Raw genomic sequence first — 23,775 nt, 5'->3', positions numbered from 1 at the left:
TCTTTTATGTCTACAATATATATCTGCCATATATCTCTGAATATCTAACATTTGTATCTAACATGAATATTAGGCTCAAGATAATGATCTCAATTCATTATTTTAATGACATTAGTGTTTAAAGGGCATTTTCTCTTTTTAAAATGTATTAATTGTTCAAAACCCCCTATTATTCAATACTGGACTCTATCATAACATCTAGCTCACAATTAGATTTTTGATAATTTAAAGAGATTAACTACATGAAGGCTAAGATAATTATAAATATAAATAAATATAAACATGATTATGAAAATCAAAACCATTTGATTTTTAAAGAAAAATCCCTTGTAGAATTAGAAAGAGTATAAATTTCAAATAATTCTTGGTCCATTTATATTATTAATATAAATTATACCAACATTTCTGTCTTTTCAAATAAATCAACTAAAAAATGTCGAGCCAAAAGTTTCATGATATGTGAATTTGTACAAATAGAAGTTTGAAGATTTATTACGGTGACTATATGTCAGCAGAGATGTATTTTATGATTAGGATTTTTTTCTGAAACAGGTGAGCCATAGGGACAAACCCCCAGAGCAGAAAATAAACCATTTCAGTGCCTTTTGATAAGTAGATAATATCCACTATTTCTATATGGTGCATGAGAATGTGACAAAAATTATCTTCATTAAAGATTTGAATGAAGGAGTAATGAGCATTAGTTAAGCCATATAAGCACAAAGAACATTTATGTAAAATTACATTGAATGTAAGAAGAAGGTGAGAGGGAGAGAATAATGTTATAATAGTTTATCTGACCTGAAGATTGTCTATTGTAACCATATGATAAATGTAAACCAAAAGCAACTAAAGTTCCACATTTAACATGCAAAATTTAGGCAAATCACAACTCTGGAGGCTTTTGTCCCCTGTGATTCACCCACTAGAAGGGGATAACTCATAAAACTCATATTTGTTTCTGTTAATATTTATCCTGCAATAAATATTCAAATTTGCACCATAAAATTTGTATCGCATAAAATTAAAATAAGTACAGATATCTTTTAAAAATTCATCATCACAGGGCACCTGGATGGCTCACTCAGTTGAGCCTCCGACTTTGGCTCAGGTCATGATCTCACTTTTCTTGAGTTTGAGCCCCTTGTCATGCTCTGTGCTGACAGCTTGCTCAGAGCTTGGAGCCTGCTTCGGATTCTGTCTCCTTCTCTCTCTGCCCTTCTCCAGCTCGCGTTCTGTCTCTCTCTGTCTCTCAAAAATAAATAAATGTAAAAAAAAATCACCATCAGTAAAAGATATAAAGTTTTTTGAATACTGACCTTATGAATTTTCATTTGCTTTCAATACATAGAACTAAATTAAAGCTTAATTATTTTAGTTATGTACTTATATACAAATGACAAACACCTTCTGGATAAAAGCTAATATTTTACAAAATAACACAAAAATTGAGAAAATTTATTTTTTGACCAAGGTTTCAATTTCCTTCCCTTTGGAATATTACCCAAGAGGTTTCAATTTCCTTCCCTTTGGAATATTACCCAAGATTAATACTATCTACTCATTAAGGACTGCCATCTTGCGGACTCCTGTTAATTCTAGAAAATACTGACTAATTTAAAAATTATAATGTATGGGACTTTGGAAGGGTTTAAATATTTTGAAAATTCTGTAAATTCTAATGTCAGGGGAGATCAGGAATAAGTATCAATATTTGTAATCATGCAATAATATTGCTTTTATCCCTATGGGCATCTACATTTTCGGTATACTCTGCTGCTATTTTACAGTAATATTTCTATGCCAGCAAGATAAATCCTTACATTTCACATAGTTAAGACTTGTGTGGCTCTGTGACAGTTTAATTAGGTTGTCACCCAATGGTTATTAGGAACATCCAGAAATCTGCTATTGTCTGGTAAGTGGAATTTAAACTTTGTCTGATTAGTTATTATTTGAAACATGGAAGTTTTAGTTGGCAAAATTAGACCCCATATCATATGTAACTCAACCTAATAAATATTTGAAATCCCTATGAGGCTTTTATTTTTCAAATAAAGATTTATGCTCAGTAAAGATAAGATAAATATCTTAAATATAAATATAAAGAATTCTTGGTTATGTTTTGATCCCTGTGACTTAATTCCTTCAACATAAAATTGTGTTACCTATCCTTGTAAGGATTCAATAAATTAATATAGATAGAGCACACTGTCTGGTACATGCTAAATGCTATCTATACAAGCTTAATAGATGCTACTGGTGCCACACTCAGATCTCCTTTACTTGGTTAATGTAACCATCTGGCAGCTGCCTCTTCTCCAGAGAATTTCCCTTATTAAGGGAATTGTGCTCCCCACATTTATGGCACCTGACCTACCCCAGCTAGCAGCTAATACCCAACTGATGCAGGGGAGAAGGGTACAAAATGCTGAATCTCTGCTTTCCATTGCCACACTCACCAAATCTGCAGTGAAATTTGTCTTCCAGAGTCACAAGTGAGATAGTAGGATTAGTCCTAAACTAATCTCTGGTAGGAACCACATCTTTGCTTACCTTCTCCCTCCTCCTCCTCCTCCTCCTCCTCCTCCGCCTCCTCCTCCTCCTCCCCCCCCCCCATTCTTCTCCTTCTTCTTCTTCTTCTTCTTCTTCCCCTCCCACCCCCTACTGTTTCTTATTTCCTACATTTCTTAATTGTCCTGGGAACACTCCATCAATAAATCACATTCAAAGAATCTCCTCAGATTCTGTTTCTACAAAACTGACCTTCACTATTATTGTGGTGGCAGTTATTATTATTATTATTAAGTGGTCTAATGTTCTGATTTAATGAAGACAAACTTAAATTACCTTGGTTATGCCTAATGGCTCACAGTCTTCTGATAATTCTTCATGCATGTCTTTTCTTTAAGGTAAACTCTTTACAGTTTTGATAAGCACATCAAGGTCTTCTTCCTGAGCAACATTCTAAAGGACATATAGTCTGTTGTTCAGAGCTAGGATTTCTGGGCTTTAACAATGAATTGTGGGAAATCTAAAGTGAATGCTTTTTAATGCAAAGCTCCAAACCTAAATTGAACTTGTGCCACTGACTATAATACACTGGTGAGTAAATGCTCGTCCCTGACCTGATGGAGTTTACAACTCAATAAAAATAATTTAAAAATCCCTTAGCAAAGCAATAAAATAGGCTGTTTTTTGAAATGAGTTATCAATGACCTTTATATCTAGACCCAGGAATCTTGGGATTTAAAAACAAAAAGTACTCTGTTGCGTGAAGCATTCCACAGAGAAAGTAGAAATAGCTACTGTCACCCAGGTGGTGTCATCACTTGAACTCTATGACTTGTAAATCACTTACTCAGATTCATTTGAGTTGTGGATCATAAGAGAATGCCAGTTTACTACTCTTTCTATTATAAATATACTTTATCTTTTATTTTGCTAAAGGCAAATATGCATATAAAATTTTATTGGTCACATATTATAATTTTGAACAGAATTCTGGTGTTTCTGACTCTAGATAACAAACTAATAAAATACATGTCTCACAACTTGTAAAAGGGGAATTAGTACTTTTGTTTGTTCAACCAAGATAACTGAATTTAAAGTAAAAATACAGCCTACCTTTATACTGAAGTAATTTCATTTTTTAAACATGACAAATATTCTCTCTTCTATTATTGAGAACATCCTTAAAAATATCTGATCCCCTATGCACTAACCAAGTGTCAGTTTGATACCTTTATTCTGTTATTCTCAGGATCTTTGCCTCTGGCTATGTTTTATAGATGCAACTCTTGATACTTGTAGAAATTAAATTCAACTGTACAAAGTTCAAGGTGAATCTGCCTTGTATCACATTACACAAGGTCATTTATCTTGACCTAACAGCTTTTCTTACTGAATAGTTCCTGCATGTTGAACACTCTCATTTAAGTGGTTTACATAATCCACAGCACAATATATAATATAAACATTACTATCCCATTTTATGGGATGCTAAAGCTGAAGTTCAGAAAGATTAAAATGTAATAAATTTTTAAGCAATATGATATAATGATAATATATAGGCGTAGAGTGAGTCAGACAAATTTGAATTTTTCTTCTGACACTTAGTAAGCTGTAATTTTCTACTGGTTCCTTAAACTGTTTGAGCTCCAGACCTTTGATTATGAAGATGATTATAATGATAATAATAACTGACTACATTTAGTTCTGTAGAAATAACCTTACATGTAATATCTCATTTAACCTACAATTTCTTCAATTTTACAGATGAGAAGACTAATACTTTAGTAAAGTTAAATAGCTTGCCCAAAGGTGCAGAGTCAGTAGATCACACTGGCATGTCTGAAACTCTGATCTTTGTGATTCCAAAGTCCATGGGTCTTATTCACTTATGATGCTACCTTCTAATCTGGGGGTGGGGGTCGGGTTGTGGGATTGAAAAAATGTGTAAAGTGTGTGACTCATAGTAAAGTCTCAAGTTAGTTCCTTTCCCAGTCCCACTTTATATCCCCATAATACCCTGAGTAACGTTTTGCATATAATAATATAATAATGTATCATTACTGTTGACACTTCCAGTTATCTGATCTCAGTCCTCATCCTATATCTAGCAGCCGAAATAATTTTTACATATTATTTATTTAATGACTTGAGCTGCCAAGTCAGCTTCTTCAACAAAGTGTCAGTGAACATGTTCACGAAATGACTGACCATTGTGGACACTTTAACCTGAGAGAAGTTGGGGCCACCTCAAAATTTTTTTTTAAAGGAAACCTTCATTTATTTATTTATTTTATAATTTTTTTTTCAACGTGTATTTATTTTTGGGACAGAGAGAGACAGAGCATGAACGGGGGAGGGGCAGAGAGAGAGGGAGACACAGTATCAGAAACAGGCTCCAGGCTCTGAGCCATCAGCCCAGAGCCCGACGCGGGGCTCAAACTCACGGACCGCGAGATCGTGACCTGGCTGAAGTCGGACGCTTAACCGACTGCGCCACCCAGGCGCCCCCCACCTCAAAATTTAATGCACCTTCAATCTTCATCCAATTTGTCCAGTAGAAGAAATCATGAAAACACTTCATAGTAACTTTGTAAACATGACCCTTTCTCTTTTGTTCACTGACAATACATTCCAGATTGTTCAAATTGCCTACATTATTTCTCAGTGGCTGCATTTAGCCCTGCCTGAAACACCATCTTTGACATTTATATTCTGAAGGCTAAATGAGTCTATGTAGATCTTAGAAAGTTTCAAGTGAAATTTAAAATGTGAAAAAAAACCCACATTTAAAATGTAGCAACTTGAAGTGTAAAGGGTTAGGTGGTGAGACCACCTGGAGCTGGCAGGGCACCCTGTAATCTCTACACCCAACATGGGGCTTGAAATCATGACCCTGAGATGAGCAGTCCCATGTTTCAGTTGGGCCATCATGACAGAGAATTAGGGGGATCCATACTTCCCACATCTCCCAAACAAAGAAGGGTTGAAGCTAAAGGACTTTGAACCCCAAGAGTCTAGGAGAAATAGAGACTGAATCTACCAGGAAGAAAATGGGACAACCTAAGAGACCATAGGGCTACTTCAAGGAACAAATCAAAGCACAATTGGTGGAGGGTCCAAAACATCACTACAAGTAGGGAAATAAATAAAAAAAGTCACAACAAGAGAGAGAAAGTAATACTCTCCAAAAAACACCTCCTGAATGGCCAGGCGCTGGACAGTGTATGACCCCCTTTTAATATAGCAGTGTTCACAGGTTCAGAGCACATGACAAGCTTTTAAAACTCATAAGGGACCGAAAACTAGCCAAAATGATGAAATGGAACAATTCTCATCAAAATAAATTCCAGGAAGAAGTGACAGCTAAAGAGTTAATCAAAACAGATTTAAGCAACATAACTGAACAAAAATTTAGAATAATAATCATAAAATTAATTGCAGGTCTTGAAAAAAGCATAGAGGACAGCAGAGAATTTATTGCTACCGAGATCAAGGGACTAAAAAATAGTCATGATGAATTACAGAACTCTATAAATGAGGTGCAAAATAAAATGGAGGAAACCACAGCATGGAATGAAGAGGCAGAGGGGAGAATAGGTGAATTAGAAGAAAAAATTATGGAAAAAGAATAAGCTGAGAAAAAGACAGATAAAAAAAATCCAGGATTACAAGGGGAGATTTAGAGAACTGAGTGATTCAATTAAATGGAACAATATCCATTAAATAGGAATTCCAGAAGGAGAGAGAGAGAGAGAGAGAGAGAGAGAGAGAGAGAGAGAGAGAGACTGAAGGTAGACTTGAACAAATCATAGCTGAGAACTTCCCCAATCTTGGGAAGGAAACAGGCATTGAAATCCAAAGGCACAGAGAACTCCCTTCAGACATAAGTTGAATCAATCTTCTGCACGACATATCATAGTAAAACTGGCAGAATACAAGGATAAAGAGAGAATTCTGAAAGCAGCAAGGGATAAAAGGGCCTTAACACACAAAGATAGACACATAAGGGTAGTAACAGACCTATCTACTGAAACTGGGCAGGCCAGAAAAAATGGCAAGAAATCTTCAATGTGATGAACAGGAAAAATATGCAGCCAAGAATCCTTTATCCAGCAAGCCTGTCATTCAGAATAGAAGGAGAGATAAAGGTTTTCCCAAACAAACAAAAACTGAAGGAATTCATCACCACTAAACCAGCCCTACAAGAGATCCTAAGGGGGATTCTGTGAGTGAAATGTTGCAAGGACCACAAATTATGAGAGACATCACTATACCCATGAAACCTACAGATAACGCACTGACTCTAAACCCATATCTTTCAATAATAATACTGAATGTAAATGGACTAAAAGCTCCAATCAAAAGACATAGGGTATCAGAATGGATAAAAAACAAGACCCACCTATTTGCCGTCTACAAGAGACTCATTTTAGACCTGAGGAAATCTTCAGATCAAAGAATGAGGGGATGGAGAACTGTCTATCATGCTACTGGAAGTCAAAAGAAAGCTGGAGTAGCCATACCTATATCAGACTACCAGGACTTCAAATTAAAGGCTATAACAAGAGAAGGGAATTATATAATAATTAAAGAAGAATTATTATAAATAAAGAATTAATTATATAATAAATGAAGACGGGAATTATATAATAATTAAAGGGTCTATCCATCAGGAAGAGCTAACAATTATAAGTATCTATCCACCAAATTTGAGAGCGTCCAAATGTATAAAAGAATTAATCACACACAAACAATCTTCTTGGTAAGAATGTGTAATTGCAAGGGACTTTAATACTATAGATCATCTAGACAGAGAATCAGTAATGAAACAATGGTCCTGAATGATACATTGGACCAGATGGACTTGACAGATATATTTACAACTCTTCATTCTAAAGCAGCAGACTATACTCCCGACTCGAGTGAACATGGAACATTCTCCAAGATAGGTCATATACTGAGTCAGAAAACAGCCCTCAGTAAATATTAATGAATTGAGATCATACCATGCACACTTTCAGATCACAATGCTATGAAACTTGAAATCAACCACAGGAAAAAGTCTGGAAAACCTCCAAAAGCATGGAGGTTAAAGAACACCCCACTAAAGAATGAATGGGTCAACCAGGCAATTAGAGAAGAAATTAAAAGATATATGGAGACAAATGAAAATGAAAACACAATAATCCAAATCTTTTGGGATGCAGCAAAGGCAGTCCTACAAGGAAAATACATTGCAATCCAAGCCTATCTGACGAATCAAGAAAAATCCCAAATACAAAATCTAACAGCACAACTAAAGGAACTAGAAGCAGAAAAACGAACACACCCCAAAACAAGCAGAAGAAGAGAAATAATGAGGATCAGAGCAGAAATAAACAATATATAATCCCCCCCCAAAAAAAAACAGAACAGATCAATGGAACCAAGAGTTGGTTTTTTGAAAAAACAAACAAAATTGATAAACCTCTTGCCAGGTTTCTTAAATAGAAAAGAGAGGGGACCAAATTAGATAAAATCACAAATGAAAATGGATTCATTACAACCAATCCCTCAGAAATACAAGCAATTATCAGGGAATACTATGAAAAATTATATGCCAACAAACTGGACCACCTGGAGAAAATGGACAAATTCCTAAATACCCACACACTACCAAAACTCAAACTGGAAGAAATAGAAAATTTGAACAGACCTTAACTACTAAAGAAATTGTATCAATTATCAAAAACCTCCCAACAAATAAGAGTCCTGGACCAGATGGCTTCCCTTGGAAATTCTACCAGACACTTAAAGCAGAGTTAATATTTATCCTTCTCAAGCTGTTCCAGAATATAGAAAGGGAAGGAAAACTTCTGGACTCATTCCATGAAGACAGCATTACTTTGATTCCCAAACCAGACAGAGACGCAGCAAAAAAGAAAACTACAGGCCAATATCCCTGATGAATATGGATGCAAAAATTCTCAATAAGATACTAGCAAATCGAATTCAACAGCATATAAAAAGAATTATTCACCACGATCGAGTGGGATTCATTCATGGGCTGCAGAGCTGGTTCAGTATTTGCAAATCAACCAATGTGATACATCACATTAATAAAAGAAAAGATAAGAACCATTTGATCCTCTCAATTGATGCAGAAAAAGAATTTGACAAAATACAGCATCTTTTCTTTTTCTTTATTTTAAATTTTTTTTAACATTTATTCATTTTTGAGACAGAGAGAGACAGAGCATGAATGGGGGAAGGTCAGAGAGAGAGGGAGACACAGAATCTGAAACAGGCTCCAGGCTCTGAGCTGTCAGCACAGAGTCCGACGCAGGGCTTGAACTCACGGACCGTGAGATCTTGACCTGAGCCGAAGTCGGACACCCAACTGACTGAGCCACCCAGGCGCCCCTCAGCATCTTTTCCTAATAAAATCCCTCAAGAAAGTCAGGATAGATGGAATACACTTAAACATCATAAAAGTCATATATGAAAAGGCCACAACTAGTATCATCCTTCATGGGGAAAAACTGAGAGCTTTCTCCCTGAGATCAGGAGCACGACAGGGATGTCCACTCTCATCACTGTTGTTTAACATAGTGTTGGAAGTCCTAGCATCAGCAATCAGACAATAAAATGAAATCAAAGAAACAAAATTGGCAGAGATGAAGCCAAACTTTCACTTTTCGCAGACAACATGATACTCTACATGGAAAACCTGAAAGAGTCCACCAAAAGTCTGCTAGAACTGATACATGAATTCAGCAAAGTTGCAGGATGCAAAATCAATGTACAGAAATCTGTTGCATTTTTATACACCAATAATGAAGCAACAGAAAGAGAAATAAAGAAACTGATCCCATTCACAATTGCACCAATAACCATAAAATACCTAGGAATAAACCTAACCAAAGATGTAAAGATATGTATGATGAAAACTAGAGACAGCTTATGAAGGAAATTGAAGAAGATACAAAGAAATGGAAAAACATTCTGTGCTCATGGATTGGAAGAATAAATATTGTTAAAATGGCAATACTACCCAAAGCTATCTACACATTCAATGCAATCCCAGTCAAAACTGCACCAGTATTCTTCTCAAAGATACAACAAACAATCTTAACATTTGTTTGGAACCACAAAGTCCCCAAATAGCCAAAGTCATATTGAGGAAGAAAACTAAAGTGGGAGGCATCACAATCCCAGACTTTAGCCTCTACTACATATCTGTAATCATCAAGACAGTATGATATGATCACAAAAACATACACATAGACTAATGGAAGAGACTAGAGACCCCTGAATTGACCCACAAATGTATGGCCAACTAATCTTTGACAAAGCAGGAAAGAGTAGCCAATGGAAAAATGACAGTTTCTTTAACAAATGGTGCTGGGAGAACTGAACAACAACATGCAGAAGAATGAAACTAGACCACTTTCTTATACCATACACAAAATAAACTCAAAATGGATAAAGGACCCTAATGTAAGACAGGAAACCATCAAAACCCTAGAGGAGAAAGCAGGGAAAAGCCTCTTTGAACTCAGCCGCAGCAATTTCTTACTTGACACGCTCTAAAGGCAAGGGGTTTGAAAGCAAAAATGAACTATTGGGACTTCATCAAGATAAAAACTTCTGCACTGAAAAGGATACAATCAACAAAACTAAAAGGCAACCGACAGAATGGGAAAATATATTCGCAACTGACATATCAGATAAAGGGCTAGCATCCAAAACCTATAAAGAATTCACCAAACTCCACACCCGAAAAACAAATAATCCAGTGAAGAAATGGGCAGAAGACATGAATAGACACTTTTCCAAGGAAGACATCCAGATGGCCAACAGACACATGAAACGATGCTCAACGTCACTCATCATGATACTACCTCAGACCAGAGTGGCTAAAATGAAGAAATCAGGAGACTACAGATGCTAGTGTGGATGTGGTGAAACAGGAACCCTCTTGTACTGTTGGTGGGAATGCAAACTGCTGCAGCTGTTCTGGAAAATAGTGTGGAGGGGCCACAATAAATTAAAAATAGAACTACCTGATGACCTAGCAATAGCACTGCTAGGAATTTACCCAAAGGATACAGGAGTGTTGATGCATAGGACACATATAACACAATGTTTATAGCAGCACTTTCAACAATAGCCAAATTATGGAAAGAGCCTAAATGTCCATCAGCTGACTAATGATAAAGAAGATGTGGTTTATATATACAATGGAATACTAGTTGGCAACGAGCAAGAATGAAATCATGCCATTTGCAGCAACGTAGATGGAACTGGAAGGTATTATGCTAAGTGAAATAAGTGAGTCAGAGAAAGAAAACCATATGCTTTCACTCATAGGTGAATCTTGAGAATCTTAACAGAAGACCATGGGGGAGGGGAAGAAAAAAAAGTTACAGAGAGGGAGGCAAACTGTAAGAGACTCTTGGATACTAAGAACAAACAGAGGGTTGAGGGGGGAGGGAAAATCGGTGATGGACATTGCGGAGGGCACTTGTTGGGATGAGCACTGGGTTTGTATGGAAACCAATTTGTCAGTAAATTATATTTAAAAAATAAATAAATAAAATAATAATAAAATAAAATGTAGAGACTTATAAAAATACTTACATATATATACATATGTATTTTATAAGTATATATATATATATATATATATATATAATATCCTGACCATTTATACATCAAATATTTTTGAGCAGAAACATGTCAGGATCCTGTTAGATTCTGAGAATATAGTGATGAAAAAAGTAGATTTTGTCTCTGCCCTGCCAAGAGTAATTGATGTGGCACTTGTTATCACAATGAAGGTATAAATCAGCAATATAAAAAGATATTTCCTACTAATTTCAGGTTGCATCTCTTTGTGCTTAGTAGTAATGGATGATTGATAGGACATTTCTCTATAATTTCCTTCATGATGTTATTAATTTAAAACCAAAATGCTGGGGCGCCTGGGTGGCGCAGTCAGTTAAGCGTCTGACTTCAGCCAGGTCACAATCTCGCGGTCCGTGAGTTCGAGCCCCGCGTTGGGCTCTGGGCTGATGGTTCAGAGCCTGGAGCCTGTTTCTGATACTGTGTCTCCCTCTCTCTCTGCCCCTCCCCCGTTCATGCTCTGTCTCTCTCTGTCCCAAAAATAAATAAACGTTGAAAAAAAAATTAAAAAAATAAATAAATAAAACCAAAATGCTGCAAGCTTTCTATATAAACAAAATAATTGTAGTTCCAATTTTTAAAGCTGTACTGTTTCTGCCAGTAGTTTACAAGTTCTGCTATTCGAGTATCTTCACATCAATTTGTTCATCCAAAGAAGAAAAAGGAGGGAGAAGTGTCATAATGGATGATGTAATTGTTCAAACAAATTATTACAAGGAAATTAAAATGCATATGACAGATACTTTACCAAGCAACATTCAGTAAAAAATAATGCAAAAATTATCAAACTATAAGTATAAAACAAACAATTTAAGAAGCAAACTAAAAATTATACTTTTGTAATAAAGAACAAATTGTAATTATAGTTCTTTGACAGATATAACATTAAATCACTTATTACAGGAATAGCTACAATAGGTAGGGTAAGATCAGGGATTTTGGTAAATAGTATCCATCATTTTGAAAAAGTTACCTCAAACCATAAAATTGCACATATCATAAAAATAGAGAAGCTTCTGGTTTTAAGGTTTTCCTTTTTATGGCTGACAAAGATAAAGAAAGTTGGCTCCTAGGAGAGGGACATTAATTGGGTCAGCGAACAACTCAGATACTATATCCATTGTGTTCTCTCCAATACTTTGACCCAGAGCTTCTAAGGTGTACGTACATCGTTAGGAAGAAAACTGGTAGTTATATTAAAGGATATTGAAATGAATCATATAGATTACTCATTGAAATTGTTTCAAGGACTTCAGAGTCTAGTACGTAATTTCATTCCCTTTCTCAAACTTGTTTCATTAATGGCACTGCAGTTTTGAAAAATGAACATTGTTCCTCATGCGTACTCATGTTTTCATACTCTGTAGACGTGGAAATATATCATTTAAGTAATCATCTTATTTTCCAGGGGCGTAAAGACAAGATAGTCTGTTTTGTGACACTGAATCAGTTACGGCAATTGTGTTGAAAGTCTGCAAGGCATAAAGCCATGAAACCTGGACCTTCAATTAGGACAATAGACAAAACCCACCTAGAAACTTCCCTGTTACCAAAATTTTAAAAATGACGAGTATAATAAAGAAAATTTCAATCTAAAGTTAAGATCACAAGAAGAAATGGAAATCCCCAGGTGTCAGAAACAAACAACGAAAATACAGGGCTGAAATCCTAACTAAGATCTAGGAATAGTGTTAATCCTGAGGAGATCCGGGAAGCCTCATAAGATTATTTGTGTTATGGAAATAGACCTTAGAGTCTAGCAGCTCGAAGATAAATGCTTATGTTGAGACAAAACACAAGTATTTGGGTCTGCCTGAAAGGGGATGTTAGAATAGCAATGTCTCCACCAAGCCAGGCCTGTAATTGGCTTTGCCCTCAGTGAACTAGAATGCCTCTCACTGACTTAGGAAGAAAGACAAAAGTCCCCCATGAGAACCCGAACTTTCAAGCTTTCACAACACATGTGCTTGTAGGCCAAATGTATACTATCACATAGTATCAAAAATGAACTAGTGAAAATTAACATAAAGATGATCTCAAGAAAGTATATCCAAAATGTGGCCCTTGGATGAATCTAATAAAGAAGCATCCTTAAGAGAGACTCTCATAAACTAGGGTGCAGAGGATATCTCAAAAGGTAGTCTTGTTTGTTAAAATAGTACTCACTAAAGAATTATATGAAGAACTTCTAAAACATTCTTAATTGTCTTAGTTAAACATGCTATTAAAGAGAACCTTTTTACAAATGGGAAAACACAATTGACCAACTAGTCTCAATATGCTTCTGAAATGAACAACAATATTAAAATCTTAAAACTTAACAAATCAACTTTTATTGATTTTTTAAAGGCAAAACACAATTTACATGAAACGAAGTGGTGTGTGAAACTAGACTATGACACCAAAGCCAACTCTTTCACTATCTTACTGAATTTTACAACCCTCAGGCCCTGATATGTTAATAAAAATATAATTAATGCTTGTTTTTTTTTATGATAACAAAGGAAAATTTGAAAAGGATATTTTAAAAATGCTAATAGAAAATAAAAATCCTTATAGGAGGAAGTAAGTAGTCATCTTAAAAGATTTAACCTAGTTCAATATTTCCACTTTTGGCACAGTGAGGAAATTCAATCTAAATTCAGGTTGTCGGGTGCCTGGGTGGCGCAGTCGGTTAAGCGTCGGACTTCAGCCAGGTCACCATCTCGCGGTCCGTGAGTTTGAGCCCCGCATCGGGCTCTGGGCTGATGGCTCAGAGCCTGGAGCCTGTTTCTGATTCTGTGTGTCTCTCTCTCTCTGCCCCTCCCCCGTTCATGCTCTGTCTCTCTCTGTCCCAAAAATAAATAAACGTTGAAAAAAAAAAATTTTAAATAAATAAATAAATAAATTCAGGTTGTCACCTTTTCTATTGTATACCATTTCTACTTTTTATCCTTCTTGGCATTGTGAAATGCTTTGTTATGCAAAACTGTAAACTTATTTTAAGAACTAAATAAACATTTTTAATCCCCAAGTACTCATTTACTTGTAAAATTTGAGAAAATGTCAGTTTTATATACCTTTTTCCTATTGTGAAAATATTTTACAAAATATTGACTCAATAACATTATAAGAAATAGTATTTCAATCAATGGTAGTCTTTAATTGTTCACTGCTTTCTCTTTCCCCAAATTTCAAGTAATACAAGCCAAAAGTTGAGATAACTCCAATAAAATATAATTTAAAATAGATTGAAAAATATCAAAATGTATGTGAGTGATATGTGAACAACAAATGAAATTCTTACTATAACAATTAGAAGAACTCATATTGTTAAATGTGAGAAGTCCTTGAATTTAGAATCTAGTTGAGTAATGCAAGAATAGAATGAAGTACTTTAATTATACTCTGGGTTTTCTTTGAGTAAAGTCACATGGATGCCATTAATAAATTCTTAAAAAAATATCAAGTGGACTAAAGACAGTCAAATGGGTAACTGCAACTCTAAAAAACAGTTTGTGTTGTAAAACATTTGATAAAATATTTTAAAGTTTTTATATTGTATATGTGTACTGTAATTATAAGTTAATGTGATATAACATTTCAGAATTTTCAAGCATCTTTTAAAACTGTATTATATGACTTAGAAATAATAAGTATTTGCTAATTTTTAGAATTAACATTCAATCATAATTGAAGTTTTTCTATGAAAAACAGACTAATATTTAAACTAAAATAAATTAAAATAAACTAAAATAAATTAAAAATATTTAATTCTTTCAGTGTTATTTTAGATCCTCTTTGATCTTTTCCTTATATTTAAGTGAAATACATTAAAAAAAAGCTCCTAACCTAATAATGGGGGGAGAGGATATCAGAAATGTTAATTTTCACATATCATAAATACTTATTGCTTGGTAAGTGCTTGGTTAAATTATTTTATTTGCAAATTTGTGAAACAGACAACATTATTCTCATTGTAGATGACAAAACTGAATCTCAAAGAGTTAGCTGGATATTTGCTTAATTTAAACAAATTATAAATAGCTGAGTCAGGACTTGGCTACACTGCCTCTGAAAGTCCTAATAAATTTAACTAAGTGAAGAAAATACATGGGGGAAGGGGAAAATTTCACGACAGAAGAAATACCATTTTTAATGTTTATTAACTGATTGTATAGAATACCTCTGCCTAAGATGATGCCTATGAAAATGTTTTTTATCCCTCTCAAAAGTTAGTCTATGATGACACCACCTTTCTTAAACACATATTCATGAAAATTAATGACTTACTTTACTGTAAATATTGTATTGGTTCCATTAAGATAAAAATTAAATAATAGTAATAAATTAGGAGAGTAATAAAAGTTAATCATCAACATATAAAGTTTCAAAATTAGTTACACTGACTTTCAATATGAATGGGTAATCTTCAAGTCTCTGCTTGAGTATCCAGAAAGGCTGAATAAATGCCAGGTTCCCCATTGGAAAGTATATACGGCCAGACTGATGAATTTATTTTTAACTACCCATGGTAGGTAGGTAGGAGAAAGGGGGCCTTGGAATCTGCTCTTTCAATCATAACATAGATAGTTCAAATGCTTATCGAGATTTGAATGCTATTGAAGTTGCTATTCAGTGATACCCCAAAGCCAATCTTTAGTAAAATTTTTCTTTATTGGGCTTTTTTTCCTTATTTGACATTATTTAATCTTGTGGAATTGGTTAAGCCATTGGCACCTATAACACTGCATGTTTTTCCCTTTGAGTCTTTCCAACAGTTTCTGCCTTTTACCCTTTGAACACTTTTGTACCATTATTTAGTTAATTCATTTTTTTAAGTTTGTTTATTTTGAGAGAGAAAGAGAATATGAGCAGGGGAAGGGCAGAGAGAGAGAGAGGGAGAGAGAGAATCCCAAGCAGGCTCCTCACTATCAGAGCAGAGCCCGATGTGGGGCTCAAACTCACAAACCATGAGATCATGACCTGAGCCGAAATCAAGTCAGATGCTCAACTGACTGAGCCACCCAGGAGCCCCTTCTTACATTTATTTAGATGTTTGTGCTTCCCAGAGTGTCTTCTCACCATATCTACTCTTCCTGATTAATCTCATCCCTTCTTGGATTCAAAAATACCAATATACTGACAACTCCCAAATTTAACCTTCACCTCAGATTTCCTTTCCTGTGTTTCAAACACCTATTTGCCAACTGCTAGAACTCCTTGACCAGATTTTCCTCACAGACTTCCAATTCAAAATGTCCTGAAAATGAACCAATTATCTTTCTCCTCAAACTAGTTTGACTTCATGTATTTCCATTGAATTTCTTGTACTATGCTCTTCCCAATCACTCAAGTGAAACGTGAGAGTATTCCTGAACTATTTTTCTCTCTCTTTGCCTTCCCTCTGCTATATTTCTTGGATCAACATCTTTCTTCTCATTGTTATGATCATGGTTCTGATTCAGATTTCTTCAGCCTTCACTTTCAGTATGCAATATTGTCCTATTGTTCTCTGCTGCAACCTTCCTTTTAATTAAATCCAACTTTTGCAGAATCACCAGAATAACCTACTAATATATGTATCTATGTCAACCCTTTCTTGAAAAACATCCAGTGGTACCACATTACATGTAAGATTGAGCACAAGTTTCTTAATATAACAGACACACACCATGTTAATCTGTGTTTAGTAATTTGGATTTACCACTAATCTCCCCAACCTTTCCTCTTACCACTCCCTTCCTCAAAATTATGAGTCTAATAACACAAAACTGTTTGTGGTGGTCCATTCATACTATCCAATTCCTTGTGTGAATGAATTTTCTCATTTGTCTTCTCTGACTGGAATACATTCAGCACACCATACACTCTTCACCTGGCCAAGTCAAACTAACCTTTTAATACTCCAAATTTATAACACAAACACAAATTCCTCTCTTGGTCTCTTTATTCAAATGTATGACTGCCTTATCAATTCTCTAATTTGACACCAGATATTATGTCAAATTCAATCTGCCAAAACTAAACTCCTGGTTTTATTCCACCCACGTCTCTAAAGAACTGCCCATTTAGTAAAAGTCTGCCCATTTTAGTAAAAGCAAATACATTCTTCTAGTTGCTCAGTGACTCAGGCCCAAAACTTAAATCATTGGTCCCTCTTTGTCTCACATTTCATAATGAATCCATCAGCAATTCCTGTCAGCTCTACTACCAATTTTTTACAAGAAACAATAGCATCACTGCCACTACCATTCTAGTGCAAATCATTTATATCTTTCATGGCTATGTTGAAAATAGCCTCTTAAGCTAGTGGACATTATTCCTCCTGCTTCCCCTCCTCCTGGTTCCTGCTTTGTCCTCACACTGTGTCTTCTCTATCCAATTGTAAGTGAAAGACTTTAAATATAATTTCACATGTCCTTCTCACCCTTATAACTCTCTCTTTTAATATACTTTAGTTTTCTTCACAGCACTTATCACCACTTGATGTTTATTTGTTTGTGTATTCTTGGTTTCTTCCCACTATAATGAAAACTCCAGACTGAGAATACAAACTTCTTTCCTTCTTAGAACAATATCTGGGGGCATTTGGATAGCTCAGTTGGTTGAACGTTTGACTATTGATTTCAGCTCAGTCATGATCCTAGGGTCATGGGATCAAGCCCGACGTCAGGCTCCACACTGAGCATGAAACCTGCTTAAGATTCTCTCTCTTTCTCTCTCTCTCTCTCTCTGTCTCTCTCTGTCTCTCTCTCTGTCTCTGTCTCTCTCTCTCCCTCTGCCCCTTTCCCCTGTTCATGCTCTCTCCCTCTCACAAACAAACAAATAAACAAACACAACAATACCTGGTTTCTATTGTGACCATAAGCCAATATTTGTTAAATAAGTGAGTAAATATTGTAGCTTAGTGTCTCTTATCTCCGGAAGTTTTTACTGACCAATATGATTGCTTAAGTATCCTGTTCCCATGCCTTCTTTAAAACAGAGTAAATATCTCTATTTCTTTATTCCATATTGATTGATAGGTTTGCATAAATCTCCCATTAGTTTGATCTTTTAGAATGGGGAACTGTCTTTCTCATCTTTTTAATTTCAGTGCTATCACAGTGCCAATTATCTAATATGAATTCAGTACACATTGGAATTGAATGGATGGATGAATCGATGAATGAATATAGGCTAAGCATCCTTAAGAAATATTTTTGATCTTCTTGTAATCATTAAGAATAACAGTCTTTTAGCATAAAATGCTAAATTATATAGATATGTGGATCCAATGTGTATGGCCTTGCAATATACCTAACACTTAGTAAAGGATTTTTTGTTTGAGTTTTAACTGCTATTAAAATAATCTGTGTCGGGGCGCCTGGGTGGCACAGTCGGTTGAGCGTCCGACTTCAGCCAGGTCACGATCTCGCGGTCCGTGAGTTCGAGCCCCGCGTCGGGCTCTGGGCTGATGGCTCAGAGCCTGGAGCCTGTTTCCGATTCTGTGTCTCCCTCTCTCTCTGCCCCTCCCCCATTCATGCTCTGTCTCTCTCTGTCCCAAAAAAAATAAATAAACGTTGAAAAAAAAAATTTAAAAAAAAATAATCTGTGTCTTTCAACAATTGAATTTTGTGTATTTTCAGAGATCATCTATAGCTGGGTATTTAATGAGTTCCCTTCCTTTGTGGCGGAAGACAGCCGGCGGTTCATTTCCCAGGAGACAGGCAACCTCTATATATCTAAAGTCCAAACATCAGATGTTGGCAGCTATATTTGTCTGGTGAAAAACACAGTGACAAATGCTCGAGTACTTAGTCCTCCAACACCACTCACTCTACGTAATGATGGTAAGTTGCATAGCCTGGATTAAAATGGTTCAGCCACCTAAAATGTGAAAAATAAAGATGTATTATTGTTTTTCTAAACATTTAAGCCTAATGCAAAAATCTTTTAATTACTAAATTTAGGAACTCTACAGTTTTAGTCTGTGATTATGCATACCTTAGGATAAAAATTTTGGCATAGGAAAGTGATGATCTTTGGATGAGAGATATTAACCATAATGCTATCCTAATGACAAAAAAAAAAGGAGCATCTGAAAAGATCAACTGTAATAAAGACTAGTTATTTTCTTTGCTCTTTAATGCCTCTATATAACATATGCGTATGAATTGCAAACATTTTATAGGTTCATTTTTCATTACTTTTTTATTGTAGCTACCTTCAAATTGAATGTTCAGCTTTTAATACTTCATGGAATAGTTATAATTGTTATTATTACTTTCCCAATAATGGAAGCAGGTGGAACTTTAACTTTTAAGTGCAATTCAGGCAAAATTATGATTTTCTAATTATAGGTATTGCCATCTATCTAAAGTATCTTCAAATTTAAATGCCTCATTTGTAGTTATAGACATTTACAGTTAAGAATTGCATTAAAGAAGTCAAATACTATATTACAGTTGATATATGATATGTGGCTTGCTCTGTCATGCAATAAAAAATCCATGAAGGCATTATTAAGAAGTGAGCTTGAGAATCCTGATTGATTGCCAAGCTTAAAAAATCTATTTCAACATTACTTTTTTATATGCTTAGTTTTAGAATATATGCCGGTGGAGTGTATGGCCAGAGTTTCATCACAAGATTTTTGCTTATTGCTTAGTTTCTCATTTTATACATTTAGACTTCATTATATGTATGTATATATATGTATATATATGTGTGTGTATATCTTACTGCTTAGTTTCTCATTTTATGTATTTAGACTTCACTATATGTATGTATATAATATACATATAATACATAATATAATAATATATAATTATTATATATTATATATAATATAACATATGTGTGTGTGACACACACACATCTTATTTGGTAGAGAGAACAAATACAATATCCGGTCTAGAGATGAAGAAGCTAATATTAGATACATAAAGGGACTTGCCAAATTCACACAGCTAGATAATGGCATGGAGAAATAGCTTGGAAAAAAGAAGAGAAATTGGGAAACCAATTCAGACTATTGAAATTCACCAGCTGAGAGGTGACAAGGGACAGAATGAAAACAGTGGTAATGTCATTGAAGAGAAGAAAATATGCAGGATGTTAAAGAGGGAAAATTACTAAGATTTAATAATTAATTAAATGGCAAGTTCTAGAGTAGGAGGAAATTTAGGCACAGTTCATTGAATGTGTGATGATTCACTTCATAAGAAGAAATAACACAGATGAAGGAATAGATTGCAGTGTTGATAAATGTGAGTAATTCAGGTTTTAATATGAAGAGTTGAAATCTTGGGAAATCCATGTGGAAATATGCAGTAGGAATTTAGATATATATGTCTAATACACATAAAAGAAGGCTAGAAAAATTTTTTAAAGTCATCATTGTGCATTCCCTCACTACAGTTAAAGCCATGTTTGTGAATATGGTATGTCAACTTCAAGATTACATGAGAATGTCTAGGGGGTGAAAAGCAAAAAGGAAATAGATATGAGTTTTAAAAGTACTTAGTTAAAAGTTTAGAATTGAGGTGATTCTCTATATTTCCATAAAATTTCTGAGCATTTTTTCCTTAATTACTTAAGAATTTAAAACATCTTTGCCTGAAAATTGTAAAAATTTGCTGCCTAGTCAATAACTAGTTCCATTAACACTATCCATTTATGTAATAGTAATGTACACTTTGATAGTGGCTGAGATTGACAGTGGCTGTCTTATTTTCACGCAATTGTCCTAAACATTACACCAACCATATGAGCAAGAGTAGTACATGTACAAATCCAGTTTCACTAGTACTTAAAAGTTCAGTACCAAGGGGCGCCTTTGTGGCTCAGTCGTTTAAGCATCTGACTTTGGCTCAGGTCATGATCTCACAGCTCTTGAGTTTGAGCCCCATGACCGGCTCTGTGGTGACAGCTTGGCTCCTGGAGCCTGCTTGGGATTCTGTGTCTCCCTCTCTCCCTGAACCTCCCCTGCTCACACTCTGTCTCTGTCTCTCTCTCAAAAATAAATAAACATTTTTAAATAAATAAATACATAAATAAATAAGCTCAACACCCATGTTCAACAGTCACTTGTTTGTCTTTTATTATTTCATGGCCCAGATGTATCACTTAACTTTACTTTCTACCTTCCATGGTCAAACATTTCAAGAATAATTAAAATAATTTTTTGTTGCTATTCAAACTCCCTTGCCCCTCTGTCTTCTATTGTGATTGTGTGGCAAAATCCCAACTCCTAATGAATTCAGCTATGCCCTTAATCTGTGACTGCTTTGAGAATCTGAGAGCTGCTAGAGAATTTCAGCCATCGTTGATTCATGATCACCAACTTCAAATGGGCCTTCAGCACTTCCTCTCAATCCTACTAAGACTGCCCGACCAAGAACACTTCACTTCAAATTTATCTTCCTACTAATAAAATTAAATCTAACTACATCTCTATCCACACTGTGTCTCCTCCATCCTATTTCAATAGAATTACTATATTGTCCCTTTTCCTATCAGCACCAGTCCCTCCATTCATAAACTGTTTCCTTTGGCCTTTACAGAACATTACACTGTTTTTTAAATATATATAACCAGTACTGTGTCTACTAAAATTATATATATATATATACACATATACAAATATATAAACATATATATGTATACAAATTTGTATACAAATATGTATACAAATATATATACATATGCAAATATGTATATATATATATTTCATAATACCTGAATTTACTAATGCAGTTGACATTGTTGACTACTTTTTAGTCTTTTATGAATATCTGTATTTTAAAAAATCATTATTTGAGCAGTACCATACAAAAAAGTTATTAAAGCAAATAAAAATAAATAAAACAAACTGTTATATTAAGGTTCATATTTAAGTTAAAAAGAAACAGGTGGAAAACATTTCCTGAAGTTCAGTTATATTATTTGATGACAGAGTTATGTAAGACTTTACAAGAGAAGTTAGAAGATTCACATTTCTTCTTTCTGTAAATTATCTAAGGTTATTTTTCCTTGGTAGTTATTTGCCTACTGTTTATTTTTTTAATAAAAAATATCAAATGAATGTAATGGTTTATAAGTGCAGATGGAGAAAAAAAAATACATCTCCCTCCCATCAAGCCCCACTTCCTAGAGCCAATTTTTTAAATTCTTTTTTCTTTCATGAGGTTCTCCTATAATGCTAGAAAATATCTGTTTCTTATTTAATCAAGTTTAGACAATAATTGTTGACTCCTTCATACATATGAGTATATATACTTCTATCCTCCTCTTGTATTTATATAACAGTTTTTCATTGCTTACCATTAACAGTTTTACCATTAACTTTAATAAGGTACTTAAATCTTTACTGTTCTCTTAACTCTTGAAAACAATTGACTTCTTATTACACAACATGAAGATATTTTTATCTCTACTTTTTCTTTCACCCTGTCTACATTACACTTATGTCCTTTTTTCTGCCACCTTTATCATTACACTTTTTACAAGTATTCTAAACTTTCCCATAACCTGTGAAAGCTGAAAATCAACAGACATTTATAAATTATTACTATACAGTTATCATTTAATATCATATTTTTATAGGTTTTGAGCTATTTTTAGATGTGTATGCTGCACAAGATGTGTTTTTAATAAGTGAAACTTTGAATTGAATATAACAGGAAAGCAGGCTGGTAGCATTAATAAGAGTTTGATACACTTTGAGTGTGACTTTTCTTAAAATTTTTCTAAAATATAATTAATAGTTTTAATAATATTATTGAAATATGAACATGAGTAATCACAATGCACATGGTAAATGAAAACATTTCTATGATTAAGAAAGTCCATGGAAAGAGTGTGAAATGAGGAGATGTGAGCTTAGGAACAAGCCTTGCATAATCCAAATTGCATTGAAAGAGTAAAGAATAAAAATCCCACAAAAGATAGTGAAAAGTCAGAGAAGTAATAGGAAAAGTAGAAGTGACATATAAAGAAAGTCTATGGAAATGAGTATTGAACAAGAAGATGTGAGCATAGAGCTCAAAATGGTGGATTAGGTTCATGTATTTGTTGCCTGTTCCCTTCCTGAGACCCTATGAGAGGAAATCCACATCATCAATAAGAATGATGAAGGAGAGGAATATTTGATTAACAAAGGAGACATTGTGATATATTTCTGAAGAATAAGGGAGGATGTGAATTAAAAGACTTAACAGATGGAGAAAACTAAAACCTAGAATAAATTTGAAAGGATTTAAAGAAGGGGCTGAGGACCATGTGCCTAGTGGAAGCTTAAAAAGTTTTGAAATCAGTTGAGGAGGGGGGCATAAGACTGGCCAAAGTGCGGTTGAAGGTATGTATGTTGAACAACGGTGTCAGTGAAATATCAGAATCCTACTCTTTCCCTGTACCTACATGCAAAAAGGGCAAAGGACATATCTCTTAAAATATAAACGAATTTTTCATGGAAGACTGAAGTACTTAATGTTATGGTGACACACAATATGAGACCTTCTCATTCTGGCATTTGGGTGTGTGCAGCCTGAAAACCAGTTTCTTTTCCTCACATCAAAGCAGAGCTGTCTATCAACACACCTCATCTGATCATGCCTCACCCCTACTTCA

At 34.7% G+C, this 23,775-nt stretch overlaps 1 protein-coding gene across 1 annotated transcript in view; it reads left to right on the top strand.

Moving 5' to 3' along the window:
• CNTN5 (contactin 5) overlaps nt 1-23,775 on the top strand; it is a 552,161-nt gene that overhangs the window by 146,728 nt on the left and 381,658 nt on the right. The window contains exon 6 of the mRNA XM_047879464.1: nt 18,792-18,995. Coding sequence (XP_047735420.1) covers nt 18,792-18,995 — 204 coding nt within the window. The remainder of the gene's footprint in view (nt 1-18,791; nt 18,996-23,775) is intronic.

The sequence above is a fragment of the Prionailurus viverrinus genome, chromosome D1, assembly GCF_022837055.1.
Source record: "Prionailurus viverrinus isolate Anna chromosome D1, UM_Priviv_1.0, whole genome shotgun sequence".
In the NCBI taxonomy this organism is placed as follows: Eukaryota; Metazoa; Chordata; class Mammalia; order Carnivora; family Felidae; genus Prionailurus; species Prionailurus viverrinus.
Note: the sequence above shows the minus strand (reverse complement) of the source record. Positions and strands in the feature narration are given on the sequence as shown.